Raw genomic sequence first — 16,481 nt, forward strand, 5'->3', positions numbered from 1 at the left:
TCAGGGTTGTAGAGGGCTTTGTCACGCCGTTTCGGTGTGAAGAGTCATCCAACTGCGACTGTGGCGAGTACGCAGAGAGAGAGAGGCTGTGCTCACGAAGAATTACAACTTGCACCATCCAAGACAAGGGCATCACATCTTCCATTTTCAGTCCTGCCCGTATGCCCATGATCAAAGCAGCGGCATATGGAAATCAGACTCTGTTCCCTTGGCTCAATTATCCTTAAGCGCCTTACTCCCTAGCCCATCCTGGTATCTACAATGCTCACGTCCCTTCTAAACTGTTCCGCTAATGCTCAGTTCCCGAATCTCCTGCAAAACTTCCTCCACCCTACTATCCAGCTGCCCTTGCGCATACTGCTCTCTTGTGTCCGCATCCAGGTATTGTTGTACTTGGGCCATGCGGGAATAGGCTTCTGCGCAGAAGCGAAGCTGGATCTTGACAAGTGCTTCAAAGCTAGGATCGAGATAGGGTACTCGAAGGTCGATCAGCTGAGGAAGTTCGGTAAAGAGCTGTTCATTAAGCTGTTCATATGCCGCCTTAGCCATCTCTGTCTCCTTTTCCGCACGCGGAAGTTTTGTAACGTCCTTGTCGGGCTTTTCAACAAGCTTCTTGACCTTTGCCCGCATCGCATCGTAGTCGAGGAGTTTGTGGTTGCGTTTTTTGATACATTCGTTGATATCAGGGAAGTAGGCGCAAAATCGAGAGATGGGTTCTAGAACGGTAGTCCTGAGGAATGTTAGCGGTGCCCAGACTTGCTGTCGTTAATGCGTACCGATATGGACCATCGAGAGCTTTGATTGTTTCCGCGTCAAGATCCTCCACGGCTTGCTTATAACTTCTGCTAACGCCGTCCTTTGCACCAGCATCACCGTAAAAAGCGTCGATTGTCTCAGCGATTCTCATTTGGGAGGCAGTCATGGCTACATGGGTCAGCATATCATCCTCAAAAGCAGGCACAATGCAACTCACCTCGCAAAGAGTCTAAGTAACCCTTTGCCTCCTTTTGTAGCCTCATTGAGGCTGCCTCCATTGTGCGATATCGTCTGTTGGTTTGTGAGAAGTGGGATACCATGAACTCCATGTTTAGCTTACCTTTCCTCAACCTCATAATCACGGTCATTGGTTTTCTCGACATGGCCTGCAGGCATCTGGAATTAACAACGCTAACCCACAGAGATGCTATCAGGACATACCAGTCTTCATCATCACCTGCGTCGTCGCGCGGTTGACATTTTTCTTGAAGCCTATAAGTTCCTGGTCAGCGCCGGTCCGTCGAGATGGGGTTGGATTTGCAGCTACCTGCCCACGACATGATGGCGGGCTACAAGGGCGAGTGGATGTGTGCTAGTAGATGGATTGATGGATGTAGAGGGGAGAGAGTACGGGTGAGACCGTAGGTATATGGATATACGCAACGATATTCGATGTTCGATGTTCGACAACCAACTCAGTAAGCCTGGGGGCCGCCTGGTTTCCCACCCGAAGCCTACGTCGTGTGTGGCTGAGCGGATCCGGCAAAACATCGGCATTTTAGGCCCCACCATCTCTATCACAAAAATATTTCGTAACGACGGATCGTCGGTTTATATTATATTCACATTCACAACCCTTCTTCGACAATCAGAGGCCAAAACACCAAGCCAGAACCAGCACGCCTACCATGGCTTCCCGAAGTAATCCCAATGTTCCAAGCAAGCAGCGGCGCACTGCAAGCCGTGCCAAGGTCCAACGGCGCAAGTCAGTCAACAAAGTCACCAAGAATCCTCGAGGCACGGCGAAAAGCAATGTCCTGTGTCCCACCAGCGGGCCAGCCGCGCCCCTCTCGGGGAAGAAAGCAAAGAAATTAGAAAGAGCACAGAATCATGCAAGAAGAAGAGCAATTGAGCTGGCGATGGAGAACGAGGGCGAAGTTGAGATGATAGGTGAGTCTAGCTCGATATCAGACATTGGGATTCTTGGCTAAATAAGTTCTAGACCCACCAACCACGAAAGCGAAGACTGAAAATGCCGCCAACGAGAAGATGGAACTTGATGACATATCATGACCTGGCATAGAAATTGGCAAATTCTCGGGCACAAGGCGTACCGGGGGATGGAAATATGGGACTTGGCGTTCTTTCTTTTACCTATACCCCGTGGTATCTGTAGACATAGCGGGAGCTGTGTACATTACTCTCCTTATAAAAGGACAAGGAACTCTACACCCAACCCAACCTTCTTCCCAGAAAGCCCACAGCACCCATTGCCGCTGTGACTCCAGTGAAAACGATCAGGCTCCCGAAACCAGAACCATACCCAAGTCCGGCTTCCCCACTCCATGGATTTCCTCTCAGCAGAGATTCGCTCAGCGGGCCTGAAAGAACAGCACCGACACCCCGTCCTGCGGATATGCAGCCTATCAGCGTTCCCACGTCTGTCCGTTCATCCCGCTGCTTTACGACTTTAATGACGCCGGCGTTTGTGCTTACAAAGCCTCCAGCGAAGAAGCCATATAGAATACTGAACATGCAAAGAACAGGTAGAGCATCAGAAAGCCCCCAAAATAAAAACACTGAAGTGGCAGCTCCAACGCTACTAAGAAGGATTACAGTCGTGACATGGAAGTGGTCAATAAGCAAGCCCATCACGACCGTGCTGATGACTCCGGCAGCGTTGACGAGAGCTACAAGCATAGACCCGATTGACGGACTCAGACCAAGAGAACGAGCAAACGTGGGAAGATATATGCTGGGGATAAAATATCCGAGACTCTCAATGGCTAGGCCCATTAGGAGAAGCCAGAAAGTTGAAGTCCGAAGGAAGCCTAAGCCGTGGCGAGGTGATCGCGATACTGATGGAGTGGGTAGACGGGGTCGAAGGAAGTAGACAAGTGGCGAGGACAGTAGAACCAGAGTTACAGCCCAGATTCGAAGGGTTGTTCGGAACCCGTATTGCTCCAGGAGGAAGTTCATGAGAAACGGAATTACCAACCCGGCGACCCCAGTGCCTGCCTGATATTTTCACATTCAGCAACGCAGGAGGCAAAGGCTGGAGAATACTAACCCACATCACACCATAAGCGAAGCCTTTTCTCCTGATGAACCACTCATCAAGGAATATCAGGGCTGGACAATACACCGCAGCGCCACCCACGGCATACATTACGCCTTGGGTCAGGATAAGGTACCTGATTTCGTTTGCAAACGACGCAGCAATTAATGATATTGCCATAATTGGAACGCCAGCCCATTTGGACCGGTTGGCAAACCTAGGCCATCTGTTGTACGCTGCGGACAAGGGCACGCCAATCATGTACATGATCCCCTATATTCATTAGGCAAGTCAACATTGACGTCACGAAACGTACCGTTGCCGTTGTACCAATTACTGCAATGCCTGAAGGGTTCGATGAGAATGGTTCGTGAGTGCTGTAGTACTCTTGAAATACTCCAAAGGAGAAGGGAAACCCTAGATGTGTCAAGCCAACAACTATATATCGACTGGCTAAACTCACCCCATACCAAAGCCTCGACAATGAAACATGCGGCCAGGAACAACCACGCATCTTTTCCACCATCGGCTTGAGGCAAAGAAAACTCGGGTCTATCATTCAGACTATCGAAATCATGAAGTTGCGAGTCTCTTGGCTCGTCTCCCTCAATGGACAAATCGCCCAAGGCAATTCCGGATAAAGAACTCATATTTGGAATGATATTTTTGAAATATAATAGTCGGAGCGACGATGAAACGAATCCGACTATTGAGTGTGTCTTTAAGATCCAGGAGTGGGGGATGGGAATTTGCTGACATGGACAATTTGTGGCGCTTTTTCGTCTACCCTGCACAGATGACGATCTGAGGAATCATCCTACCTAGGTAGGTAGGTAGGCAGAAAACGAGCTGTGGTAGAGATCACCCCCACACAGTTTTACTGAAGGAGCAATTGAGACTCACAAAGGATGAGCCGAGAAACATGTCGATGTCAGATTACATTGAGCTGTAAGCTAAAATCTCCCATGTCTACAACAGATGATTGACACCTTTTCCCAGAGGCCGCCTGCCCCGCCAGCTCATCTCCAAACAACCCTCTTTTCTCTTACGGAGCCCAGTTGACGTATGATCCCAACCTTTTTAAGACCGACGAAGAGTACGATATGTCTCGCTCTCACTTATTCTACCCTAAGCCAGGCTAATTGCTGTTCTACTATAGATATTCTCACCTCTCTTATAATGCATTGATATCAACTCTTGTTATCCGATGTATGCGATCGCCTCTCCACGTATGAATTAATTCTGTTTAAATGAGCAGATCCATACAATGCAAGGAACTCTCCCTCAGAATCTCCAATTAACGACAAGTACGAAACACGGACAAGAGTATACTGGGTTCAATGGCCCTTGAGCGGACCCTGGAAGAGACCTGATTTAGGTGTAGAAGCAGAAAAAGAGTTCGGAGAATCAACTGTGAAATCTATAGTCAAAGTTGGATTCGCTGAATCCTATGAACAATTAATCGAAGATGCCAATCTGTGGCTCGAAGGGCGAGATGAGGTTTCTACAGTCCTGCTTGTCAAACTCTAAGAAAGTTTAGCATACTATGGTCTACTCTCTCTCGACTTGGACGAGCTAGGGATTCCTCTAGAGGGTTGGAAGACTCTTTTCCGCGACATTGCCACTGAAGGCGAATATGCCAAGGTTACTTATCAAGGAAGACAGTAGGTCGTCTTCAATGATTAGCTCAGGGTGATAAGTGTTAAATACACCACCCTGTAAGGTAATGTCTCAAATTAATGGACAGATTAAGAATTCTTGAAGCCAAGGTGCTTCTCAAGATCAATGGATAAAAGCTTACCACCAATTAACACAACCGGTGCGCACCAAGGAATTTCATGCAGAGTCGCAATTTCTATTTTGAAACGCTCTCACATATTGTCAAGGTACGCGATTACGTGGTTCATTTCTCGATAGACACTGTGTCTCCTTGAGCTAGTTATATGGTTATATTGTTCTAGTCTTCTATTGTTTCAACTTAGTAGCACAATTCGGATACTTACTGCATCAGTTTCAAGCAAGAGCCAAAAGTTTCAATGCATAAGGTAGGCTTTCAAAATTCCACTATGAGCGCCAGTGTGATATCTGAACAAGTGTGTACAAGCGGGATTCCTGTACTACGACATCCCTTTCCAATCTCAAAGCCAGTCGAAAAGTCCTATTCGAAAACCAGCCTCCCTAAAACCAAACACCAAAGACAGCCAACGCCCTAGCCCAACTCCGATCCCAACTCTGATTATCTCCCTAACAGCTGAAACTTAAGTTCCTCATTTCCAACACCATCTCGACCTCCATCACATCACTATACAACAGCTCACCCCCCTATGCTCTTCCTCTCTATAACCCCCATCCTGCATATCCACAATATGCCGCTGACTTTGTCGCCGGGGCTGTCCTGCGCGTAGGTTTGATCCCACATGCGAGGCAAACCTTCTTTGATTTTGCTGCTGTTGTCGGGTCGCATTTCCGCTCTGCATCTCTCGCTCTTCGGCGGGGTACATAGGGCCGGGCTCATCCCCAAGAAGTTGGGGACGGCGCTCCCAGAGACTCCTATGTTCTACTTGAGGTTGTGACATGTGGGCGGCGGTTGGGGTGGATGATGTGGTGTTGTTGGAGGGCTTGGGAGGGGCTTAAAAGGAGTTGGGTGGTCTTTGTACACCTTTTGCTCCTTGTGGCTTTTTATATATTGATTTTTCTCCCCGCTGGACGATGTTTCGAACTGAGTAATGAGTTTCCAGAAATTATGCTGTGGAAGCGACCCTGATTTCAACTTCGGCAGCCAACGTTATGACCGTCTCGAAACATAGTGTTGGAAGATAAAAAGGCCAAGAATGCAATATATTATAGACGCCAGAGAAATATAGCCGCTGAGATAATCACTAGTTTATTCCCAATCTCTTTGTTCTTTTGTTTCTTGCCAGAAGGAGGAGGCTGAGTCTCTTCGGGTGGGTGGCGCAGTGGCCCCCCTTTACTTTACGATGCTACCCCTGGTACGACAATTGGACGAATACCTGTGCCTCCCAAAGATCTGAAAATAGTGCACCCGCAAAAGCTAAAACAATTGTTTCCACGGGTGTTTGTTTCGAGAATGTGTTTCCAGCAGTCGCAGTTATGTGGATGCTGTTGGGCGGTACATACTCAGCGACCTGCCAGTCCCTGTCACCAACACAAGGATGCAAAAAGTCTACCCACGTATCTGCATTTCAAACTAAGATACATCCACATGAAACCTCACCTCAAAGGATAAATAACATGTCATACTCGTACCGTAAGTTTCATTCTCCTAGTCCTATGGCATAACATAGGAAACCTGCTAGGTCAAACCCCTTTTACTGCTGTAAGCCTTACCGAACCCAATATTCAATGATGGTAAATATTTCAACATAATTATCCTTCTTATATGTCTTCTTCTGCTATTAAAATACCCGGAAACCTTTGATTCGATTGGCGTCAGCATAGAAAAACGAGCGATGTGCATCCATAGCATCACTACATACTATGGTAAAAACCACTACTAGGATATTCGGGGCGATTGCTGACACTATTAGCGTATCGAAGGCCTCCCAAAGGATCGAAGGATTTAGCGCCAGCTGCGAATGTCTCATATTACGAGCGGCCCCTAGATTAGAGCCTCCAAAAGGCACAATTGAGAACCAAATCCACTCTATGGCGAAAATTATAAATTACTTATCTAATTGTTTTGCTAAACATTTCTTCCAGTTACAGTCTCCATATAAAATTATCTAGAGCAGAACCCTTCTGCGAGCCACTTCGCAATATGACCATATCTAACAACTACCTGAGAATGCAGCAGCTCACAAAAATACCGCGGCTAAGCCACCGGCGATAACAGAAAGCCCATACCTAGAGTTTCAGCTCCGTCAATAGCAACGGCAGGCTTGGTGCCTGTCGCAGAGGGCATACCAGTAGTCATGCCCTTAAACGAGGTGACAGTATTGCTGGGAACCAAGGAGCTGTTTGCAACCGCTGGCTTCATGACTGGCAGCTAAGCGGAGCAAGTAGCGTTAAGATCTATTGGACAGGTGTCGCCAATGCCGATACTCTCCAGATGGGTAAATTGGAATGGAATTACGACTACTGGAGGAGCGCATTTGTATCCAAAAATGGCGTTGAGAGCTTTGCCGACAGTCTCGAGGTCAGACCCTGCACTCCGAATGAGGAGGCTGACATTGTGACCTGTTGGATGAAGTGTCCGACCTCAGCGGAAGAGAGGGCCATGAACCTATCCCAGTAAGGATTAATCTTGGAAGCTGTAAGAAGACCTAGTTGTGAACAGAGGCCACAGATTGTTCGCCGCAGTAATTTCGATATCGGCAGTACTCGTCATGGGTACTCTAGGAGAGCGCCAAAGAACTTATACAAGTGAGTTAGGAGAAAGCTGTAGATTGTTAGTTAATAGTGTATGGCCATGGCTCAAACTCTCTTACTATTGCTTGGAGTTCATGTCGGCGGTAGCATTATTTTTTAGGAGTAATGTGGTCACATCCCCATCGTCATCGAGGAAATTGACAAAGCGCCTAACATTGTCACTCGTATTCGTGGAAACATGACTACCGTTGAGGTATGGTGCAATATCGACTTTTGTTCCGTTGAAGGTGCCTGGTGCAAGGATACCTCCTACAACCTTAATGGTATTGAGTTTTGTGTCTGCGTCACGTTAGCTAGTGTTGCAAGTTTAATAGGAAAAACCAGCGTACAGCTGCCAATGATAGCTGTATTGATGAGAGCGCTAGTAACATCTGCTGATTTGATGCAGTGTTGTTCATCAATAAAGCAGTGGTATTAGTTGCAAATGGAGGTGTTCATAAGACGCTGGGCAACAGCTCCAGTAACTGCGGCCATTACAACATCCTTGAAATGATTTCGAGGGAATATAAAGAGGAAGAAGGCGGTTAAGTAGCAGTTCATTTGCTTCCAGAAAAGGGGTACAGGCTAGAGCTTATGTGATGTTGACAGCCGATTATTAGAGACGCCCCACGAGAATGGGAGAAAACAACAAATAAACCGGGCTGGCAAGACTTTTCCATGGTAGGTAGCACAAAAGCAGCTAAAGAAGGCGGAGCATTTTGAGATTTTGCGGTCGAGGAAAAATCTGTGCGTCCAGTGTAAAATTGAACCATCTAGATTTCCAACACTTTTGTTACACTCGTAGCCAGATTCTAAATATTTCACATCTCCCTAATTTCAGCCTTAACCCACTTCTCCAGCCCGCCACAAGCGATAATCTCCTAGGTATTCGGTGGAAGCTCACCGACCTTCTGACTCCAGGTTGGTCCGCCCTCGCCTTCGGTCACGGATATTTTACTCCTCCTCAAATCCCACACGGGTTTCCAGCCAGTTCGCCGTGCCATGACCTCCTCCTCTGGAGGGCTGGCTTGCGTTGCTGGGGGTGGGCTATCCAAGCTTTGTCTATTCTCCTGGGCTTTCTTCACATCCGTCTTGCCCCTACTGCGGCCGAGGAAAATGTTTCCCTCAATCTTTGAACGAGACGAGGGACTTCCACGCCCATCAAAGCGTTGTTGATACTATTCCTACTAAATATATTTCCAAAAGACCCTACAACAACAAGAGGTATTTTCTTCGCCTTGATGGCCGTTGAAGCTTGTTCTCTACTCGATCCACAGCCGAAATTGAATCCTGCGACGAGGATATCGCCTGCTTTTGCAATTGATCCAAAGGACTTGTCGTAATTTTCCATGCAAACCTCAGCTATCTTTTCCACGGATATATTTCCCAGGATAGATGCCGTCGGCCGCATCGCAAAAGACGATCGCACCCTCAATTTTCTCAGGGAATCCAGTGAGGAAGTCTGTCAATTGCTCGTCGACTTCATCCTAGGTTGTTGCAGACTCGGATGTAGGGAGCCGAAGGTCGATGTCTCTGAACTATCAATAATCTTGTCTGCATCCGCTATTAACCTATCCAATGCATCTCCTACGCTAATCGCGCGGTTTTCCTCGGGAATTCCGTTTCCTTCCCCAAGAACAACCTTCTCTACCCTGACAGGCTTCTTGTACCAGCCCTGACCGCTGATCTTCCCGCTCGAGGTGCTGGCTGCTACAACTTCTGGGCTAGCGAGATATGCCTTTGTATCTAGAGATCCCATGCGTCCCTTGAAATTTCGATTACTAGCGCTAATTCCCACTTCTCCTGGCTCAAGCAAGCCAGTTCCGAGACCAATGCAGGGACCACAACCAGAAATGAGGGGCTTAGCGCCAGTACCAAGAAGTGCTTGTCAGTCGCCAGCTTCTTCGGCGGCTTTTTGCTCAGGTATTGACGCCGCCGCGGTGTAGAGTTCCACACCCGGCGAAATCTTGGCCGGGACACCATCTTCTGACACTTCTTTGAAGACTATCGCAGCCCAGCTGGGTCCGATGCACTTGAGTTTGCGCAGGATACCAAGTAGACATTGATTAGCTTTATATTTTTTTCGCTCGAGATATCGCTGAGGAGTGGCGACCTTGACGGAATTGGGCCCTGATACGTAGGGGGATAAAGTCGAAAGGTTGGTAGGGAGGCTTGGCATAAGTAGCCCCTTTATTGGCAACCAGCTGAGTCTCGAGTAAGTCGTCGATTTGATGATGGGTAAACCGTCTAACGGCGTCCTTCTCGTCAAACAATGCTGATGTGGTAGCCGTTGCCCTCATCCAACCCTGCAACGTCGAGTCGATCGGGAAATTTGCCATCAATGCGCCCCATTCCGTTGTCATATTCGCAATTGTCAACCTATCATCCACGGGTAGACTTTTCATTGTCTATTCGGAGCCTATAAATTCAGTTGCCATGTTTAATACCTCATCGGTGTTAACAATCCACACAATGAAACAATGACATCCTTTCCTGTAACGCCCCTAGGGTGTATTCTCGTGAAAGTAATCTTCGCGATAGAAGGCACTTGCCACCATGTCTTCCCTGTTGCCCAGCTGCTCGCCGCGTCTGTCCTGACTATTGCCGTGCCTAGGCAGCCGACCCCTCCATACATATTACTGTGACTATCACTCGCAACGGTCATGGTGCCCGGCCATGCATAACCCTCTTCCACCATAGTTTGATGCCCGATGCCTCTCCCGGCGGGATAAAATCAAAGTGATATAATCCCCAGACTTGACGATTTTGTTCGCTTGCAACCCGACGGCATATCGCTGCACAATCTTTTCGGTCAACGTCTGGGCAGCTTGGGGAGAGGGCTTCAAGGAGGAAAGAATGGCAGAGGAGGTAGGGTTGGTGGCTTGCGCATGGAACACATCTTGGAAGCGTTGCCCCGTCGCAGTGTACGCTCGCAGATTTGATCGAGGGTGTCAGAGAGGTAACAGGTCCGGACATGGTCTGGCCCTCAAGCGCAGCAGACCTGGATGTTGCTACGGCACAAGTTAGTTTCAAGAATATGGATGGGGATGGGCAGATAATTACTGATATCATCGCGCTTCCATTGGACTCGCGGTCACAGCATAGAGGCAGATCAAAAGGTATACTTCGTACTGTACTTCGTACTTCGTTCCTATATCATGAAACTTCGCCTTCGTTTCCCCAGACTTTTGTCCTCGGCTGCTGGGTCAGCGGCCGGTTACGGAGCCGATTTGCCTCGCTTCTTATTGGCTGGAATGACAGACATCGTACTAAAGTCACGTGGATTGATCCGACTTGCAGGTTGCCCCCAAAGTCAAGACAACAATATCAATATCAATACTAATAATACCTCTGAGGATCTACGTCTATCAAATGAAAAGAGAATCTTCCTTTAAACTCTCCCTCTGCGTACGTACCTGTCCAGGTATTTTGCCGCCTCAAGTGATGGTTTGCTCCGTATACCAAACAATCCCATGTCCACTAAGCCCCTGCGAGATATTAAGAGACCCGTTAATATTGCAATCGCGTGGCAGTGGCTGGCTGCATAATGATCGCCAAGCAGGCGAATCTATATGCTGCACATCATCAGTCCGCGGTTGTCTGCGTCTTACTTCTTACTTCTTACTACGTTACGTACCTGTACCTGTATTGCTGCTGTTGTTTCAATACGCTGATGCCGATCCTGCATCGGTCAAAGGGCCCGTTTGTCCAGACTCATTGAACAGCTTCCTTCGCCCACGTTTGACTTCACTCTGCATTGTCCAAGACGCCGGCGTCCACCAGTTGGCCATGACCCACCACAATCTGATGTTCTGGCGACCATGAAAGAGCTCCCCAAACACCCGCCAACGGCATTCCTTTTCTCCCAATGTCATGTTTGAATACAATACAAATATCCTTCGTTTGGGCCATCCCTCTTTCAGGGCCCTGGAAAGCCATGCGCTGAATCCATTACCGTCTATTACCTGTTATCAAGAACTAACCAACAGCTTACGCCATGGATGTCCCACTATTGCTGTCTCCGACGGCGCCTCGACTTCACCCCTACCGAACACACATCCGCAATGCCTCCCGATCACCGACTCGAGAACGGATCACCGATGATATTCTTGCCGATCTCTCTCCTGCAACCACCCTCGAAGCCTTCGCGAACCCATCGGGCAGACTAAAAGCTGGTATTGAAGCTGCCACACCTTCAGAGCGCGCGTTTGCCATTAGAGCTACGCTGGCATCGAAGAAAATCCAAGAATGGGTTGATGAATTGTCGAGTTGGTCGTGGCCAGCAGAAGGCGGCTCGAGAGGGTTTCGAGTGCCCGTACCGAGAAGGACGACATGGTTCGATAGAGGGGATGATGTGAGAGGCATGTTGAGCGGTTATGAGCAGAACGACAACAGACAATCCGACAAGGAAGAATATATTGGCAGCCTGCTTGCAGAAGATGTTGACCGATATGAGGTTCGGATAGAGGAAATAATGGAGGATATGGATGATCTTAACGTTGAAGAAATTAAGCGGCAGGTTTTGGATACACATTTCTCGGCCAGGTCTCGACCCTCATCATCGTCATCGAATGCGCCGGTGCCCAGTCTATTGGCATCATACACAAAAATGGATGATCTTACTGCAATTATCACGGCTACCGTCCTCCAGGCTTTACCAAACTTGTCAAGATTGAATCGGATGATGGATATTTGGAGCATACGGCTTGCAGTCTTAATGAAGGTCCCTCGACTCTTGCTGGCGCTTGAAGATGCGGAGGCTGCGCTGATATCCGGATGGAAAACACTTAAACCACCCAGCCATCAGGATACCCATGACGCTAATGGTGGAGCCGTAAAGGCGCTCTCACGACAAGCGTTCGAAGCTATGAGAAATTCTCTGCAAGACAAAGTCAAAACACTAGGACAAGATCTAGATTACATGTTAGATACGCTTGAAGGTCGACAGGATACACTGCCCGAAGACTGGTTAGACCGCATGGAAGTTATTGAGCAGGATTACGGAGAGTGGGTTGTCGCTGGGGACCGAAAGATCCGAGAAGCGGAATGGGCGAAAGAACAGAGTGTCGAAGACGCGCGCAGGTTGAGGGAGGCAGAAATAGGTGAACGTGAAAGACGGATAGCCGAACAGGCCGCCGAAGATGCTCGACTACTAGAGAAAGAACGGGTGGCTCAGGAGGATGCTCGACATAGAGTAGAGCAAGATGCAGAGATGAGGAGGTTGGACGAGCAAAGAGCTACTGAACTGGCCCAACAAAACGCCGAGCAGGCTGTGAGAATGCTAGAGGAAGGACGCGCAGCTCAGGAGGCCCGGCATAAGTCAGATCAAGATGCTGAGGAAATGCGGAGATTGGGGGAGCAGAGGGCTGCTCAACTGGCCCAACAAAAGACGGAGCACGATGAGCAGGCTGCGAGAATCCTGGTGGGTGCAAATAATAAGCATTCGGGGGGTGCAAAAGCGGCCTGTGTTGAAGTATTGGGTGCCGAAAAGGAGACTGAAGAGGGGAGGACAGCGGAGGAACATGCGGGCGAGGCTATTGCGGCTACACACCAACTGGACCAAATATATACTGAAGCTACGCCAATTGAAAACAAGGCGGACGAAACTCCTGTGCCGCAGCAGAACGAAACCACAGCAGGGGAAGGGGTAAGTCAGACCGGATGTTCTGAAGAACCAGAAGCCCTGGAAGGACTGCCAGGAGTCTTTTCGGAGGCCTTACGTGGTGTAGCAGAAGAGCCTGCCTCAAGCAACCTCATGGAGTCCATAAATACCGATGCGACTGACGACCATCCGACACACCCCGCTGAACCCGACCAAGACTCTCAGCAAGTCCGCCATGCTGCCACGCCTGATAACAAGCGCTCCGCAAATAGACCATCTAGGCCGTCCTTTGAAGCTACTGTGGAGGAGCCAGGCAGTTCGGAGCCGGCGTCAACGTTTAACGCTAATGGGAATACCAACGGCACCTCCACGGCCATTGATACCAGCTCCATGGGCTCTTTTGGAGCATTCATCCCGGCTACCGACTGTGATATAAGTATCGCGACTCGTCGGGATAGTGTCTCATCTGATACGGCGACAATCGTGACGAGCTGGGCTGGCGGCACCTCCACTTCTCCAGCTATTACCCCAACGCCAGTCAGTACTGACATCGAATATGTTCCTAATATCGCTGATCAGTCCCCAACCGCTGGTCGGATCGGATCGCGGAGACGGGCTTCCGGTGACTCGAACCGCCCAGAGCCGCTGCAATTGATCCTGAGCACCTCTAGACGACAATCTATGGAATCACCTGCGAGTCCCACCTTCTCTGTTTCGGACCTATCTGATACCTCCACACTCTATGTGGACGCTCCTGTTCTTGATAATATTGATGTCTCAGAGGCTCCCTCCCTTTCAAGTCCTAAAAAGAGCTCCAGCGATCAACTTCAACAGCAGATCTCCTCGCTCCTTGAATCGATCCCAGCTCGGATTCACCTTACTTCAGAACCAGACCTCAACCCTGGTAATACTCTTAAACTGAAGAAAACGCGTCGATCCGTGACCCCATCTCCTCGGTCGCACTCAAGTCTTAGCAACCGGGCACCAACACCTTCGTTCTTACTATCACCCGCGTACAACAAAACCACCTCCCGACCACGGCCTCAAACCGCACACCCAGAAATAAAACTGTACCACCTTTCTCGTTCTACGGGTGAGGCGCCTATCAAACTTTTTGTCCGCCTTGTTGGGGAGAGTGGCGAGCGGGTGATGGTCCGGGTCGGCGGAGGGTGGGCAGATCTCGGTGAATATCTTAAGGAATACGCAAGCCATCACGGACGACGAAGTGGAGTGGAGAAGGACAAGATTGAGATTCAAGATATACCTCGGCGCGTTGTCTCCAGCGCTTCCACGACGTCGTCGACTGCCACCATCCGTGGCAATGAGAGCGGACGAGCAAGCCCTATTAATCAATTCCGCCCGGCCTCGGCATTTGACCGCCCCATGTCTAGTTTGAATGTCAGGAAGACTCGGAAATCCCTAGGCCAAAGTGCTGTATCCGAGAGCGTCCGCAGTCCTAGCACCCCTCTCCCCACTCACAATAGGCGCTCTGTCGGCGAGACCCCGCCTTCAAACACAAGTGCTCGTAGTAGTTCCCATCTCACTTGGACTGAGGACGACATTTCGCTAGGACTCGCCGGACCAAAGGGCAAGAAAGTCATTATTAGCGAGCAAGATCAAGAATGGGTGGAAAGTATGAAGGATAAGGTTCGTCAGGCGAGCGCAGAGAAAGATCGCGAGAGAGAGAGGGAACGCAGGGCCCGGGAACGAGGAACCAGTTTTGGTGAAATGGAGAAGGTTGGTGGAACCAAGCGATTGTTTAAGAAGAGTTGAAGCGACATTATGCGGCCGGTGCGCTTTGGATGTGCTTCCGGGGTTACCCGCATAGCGCTAGATCGTGGAGTCTCTCGGCGCTCAGCAACATTGAGCGGGGAAGAAACAATTCAAGTGATTGGGTTTTGACAAGGTAATATGCATTTATTCGTAATTGGGAAGCATATACCTGGGTACGGAGGATTTTTCATTGCTGGAGTTTTGTTACATAGCGACTATATCAAATACCCCTTTTTTTTGTTTATGATAATACTGATGGTACTATTCCATTATTCCCGTCGATTGACAGGGCAATGTTAGAACTACTGGCCTCCATATGAAAATGCAACGAGCGTGCTGTGGAATCCAACTATGATACCTAATGTCAAATGCGACGCGTACTGTAACGATCGAAGTAGGACTTAATATTGGCTATGGTCTCACAATTAGAACGTCTTATAGACCGAACCAATACTACCCCAGGTGACGATGCTTGGAGACCCTGTTCTTCTCTTCCGAACTTGGATACATGTACCAGCCCCTCAACATAAAAACTATGGCTACCGTAGGCTACTTAATCATAAATTATACCATGCATCATCGAAAAAACTAAGGTCATCGCAGAGCCTACAATCTACAGTTTAAGATGAGGCTTGCCCATACTTTTAGGATTATACAGCGTCTTCTAAGTCAGTCTACCGGGAATACGTATTAGGGAATCTCAGTACGGCTCTGTACACGCCAAATGTGATAGACTAGGCGGCACTGAACGCAATATATCCAGAGTAAAGCCGCCAGACAACGATAGCGAACCCTCTCCCTCGATTATAGGGTGAAAATACTAAAATTCTAGTATATTTCGGTTGTCCGTTGCTCATTAGTGCCTGTCATAGCCTTGTTCTCACTAGACAGCAAACGGTGGAGTGTCTAACCTCGTACGGATATGTAATCAGAACCGCAAAGAATTTAGAGCTTCCGGCAGCACCTATCCTCCCTCCCAAGTCTGGAGCCTGAACCCACATTAATTATTGTTCGTCGCTCAGAAGTAACCTCTCTTGAAATTTCTTTAGGTGGTTTTCGTCTGTCCGTGCAGAACTATAACTTGCTTTCTGCAACACTTAAATACCTTGCTCTCAAATCTCGATAAAGTCCTCTGGCTCCTTCCTGCCGAACAAGCTGTATCATACAACTGAGCCTATTTTATACCTCTGGCCGACCATACAGCCCGCTTTCACAGAGAGAAGTTTATCAAGTTGAAGTCTAGCCTTAACAAGCCATATCGGATTCATTGCCACACTCGAAACCACACTAGGAGTGGCCGCTGAAAGTAGATACACGAATTCCCTTGTATGGCCCTCGTATACTCCCAGTGAGATTATCCACTTGCCATTGCTGTATGTTTAGAACTTTATCGCGCCAGCGGAAACAGCACAACGAGGTTTTGGCCTAGACCAGTAAAAGGTGCACACCAGCCTTCAGTATGGTATATTGAGACAAGGATATGAAATGTTTCGCGTAGGTTGGGGAAGGGGGAGCAGAGAAGAGTTAGCAACCCAGAAGTAGGTATATTTGAAAAGTCCTGAGAGCCAGGAAGCTGGGGACGATATAAAGCTAGACTGCAACCTCGTTCTAATGACGTCCAAAGGTAGGGTGGGAAGGACGAGTAGTAGTCATCCTATTAGCCCTAGTTATGAAGCTAGCATGTTGAAGTGCTAAGCAAACAAA

General features: G+C 48.7%; 6 protein-coding genes across 6 annotated transcripts; 2 read left to right on the forward strand and 4 right to left on the reverse strand.

Annotated features, from left to right (window-relative positions):
* Positions 1-276: 276 nt before the first annotated feature.
* BP5553_07354 (putative cytosceletal binding protein) lies at positions 277-1,152 on the reverse strand (the record flags this gene model as incomplete). The annotated part of the gene is made up of 4 exons (XM_032015977.1): positions 277-730; positions 777-924; positions 974-1,047; positions 1,097-1,152. 4 exons carry the CDS (start codon positions 1,150-1,152, stop codon positions 277-279), a joined length of 732 nt encoding a protein of 243 aa, XP_031868246.1.
* A 512-nt stretch (positions 1,153-1,664) lies between these two features.
* BP5553_07355 (Uncharacterized protein) lies at positions 1,665-2,049 on the forward strand (the record flags this gene model as incomplete). Its single annotated transcript, XM_032015978.1, has 2 exons — positions 1,665-1,926; positions 1,979-2,049. 2 exons carry the CDS (start codon positions 1,665-1,667, stop codon positions 2,047-2,049), a joined length of 333 nt encoding a protein of 110 aa, XP_031868247.1.
* Positions 2,050-2,202: 153 nt separating this feature from the next.
* Positions 2,203-3,684, reverse strand: BP5553_07356 (uncharacterized protein; the record flags this gene model as incomplete). The annotated part of the gene is made up of 4 exons (XM_032015979.1): positions 2,203-2,994; positions 3,047-3,307; positions 3,351-3,451; positions 3,498-3,684. The coding sequence occupies 4 exons, from the start codon at positions 3,682-3,684 to the stop codon at positions 2,203-2,205; spliced, it is 1,341 nt and encodes a 446-aa protein (XP_031868248.1).
* A 3,694-nt stretch (positions 3,685-7,378) lies between these two features.
* On the reverse strand, positions 7,379-8,813 carry BP5553_07357 (uncharacterized protein; the record flags this gene model as incomplete). The annotated part of the gene is made up of 5 exons (XM_032015980.1): positions 7,379-7,433; positions 7,483-7,702; positions 7,753-7,794; positions 8,307-8,580; positions 8,616-8,813. The coding sequence occupies 5 exons, from the start codon at positions 8,811-8,813 to the stop codon at positions 7,379-7,381; spliced, it is 789 nt and encodes a 262-aa protein (XP_031868249.1).
* Positions 8,814-8,867: 54 nt separating this feature from the next.
* On the reverse strand, positions 8,868-9,807 carry BP5553_07358 (uncharacterized protein; the record flags this gene model as incomplete). Its single annotated transcript, XM_032015981.1, has 2 exons — positions 8,868-9,286; positions 9,516-9,807. The coding sequence occupies 2 exons, from the start codon at positions 9,805-9,807 to the stop codon at positions 8,868-8,870; spliced, it is 711 nt and encodes a 236-aa protein (XP_031868250.1).
* A 1,592-nt stretch (positions 9,808-11,399) lies between these two features.
* Positions 11,400-14,777, forward strand: BP5553_07359 (uncharacterized protein; the record flags this gene model as incomplete). The annotated part of the gene is made up of 1 exon (XM_032015982.1): positions 11,400-14,777. One exon carries the CDS (start codon positions 11,400-11,402, stop codon positions 14,775-14,777), a length of 3,378 nt encoding a protein of 1,125 aa, XP_031868251.1.
* Between the last annotated feature and the right edge of the window lie 1,704 nt (positions 14,778-16,481).

Source organism: Venustampulla echinocandica (assembly GCF_003357145.1).
Source record: "Venustampulla echinocandica strain BP 5553 chromosome Unknown scaffold_5, whole genome shotgun sequence".
Taxonomy (NCBI): domain Eukaryota; kingdom Fungi; phylum Ascomycota; class Leotiomycetes; order Helotiales; family Pleuroascaceae; genus Venustampulla; species Venustampulla echinocandica.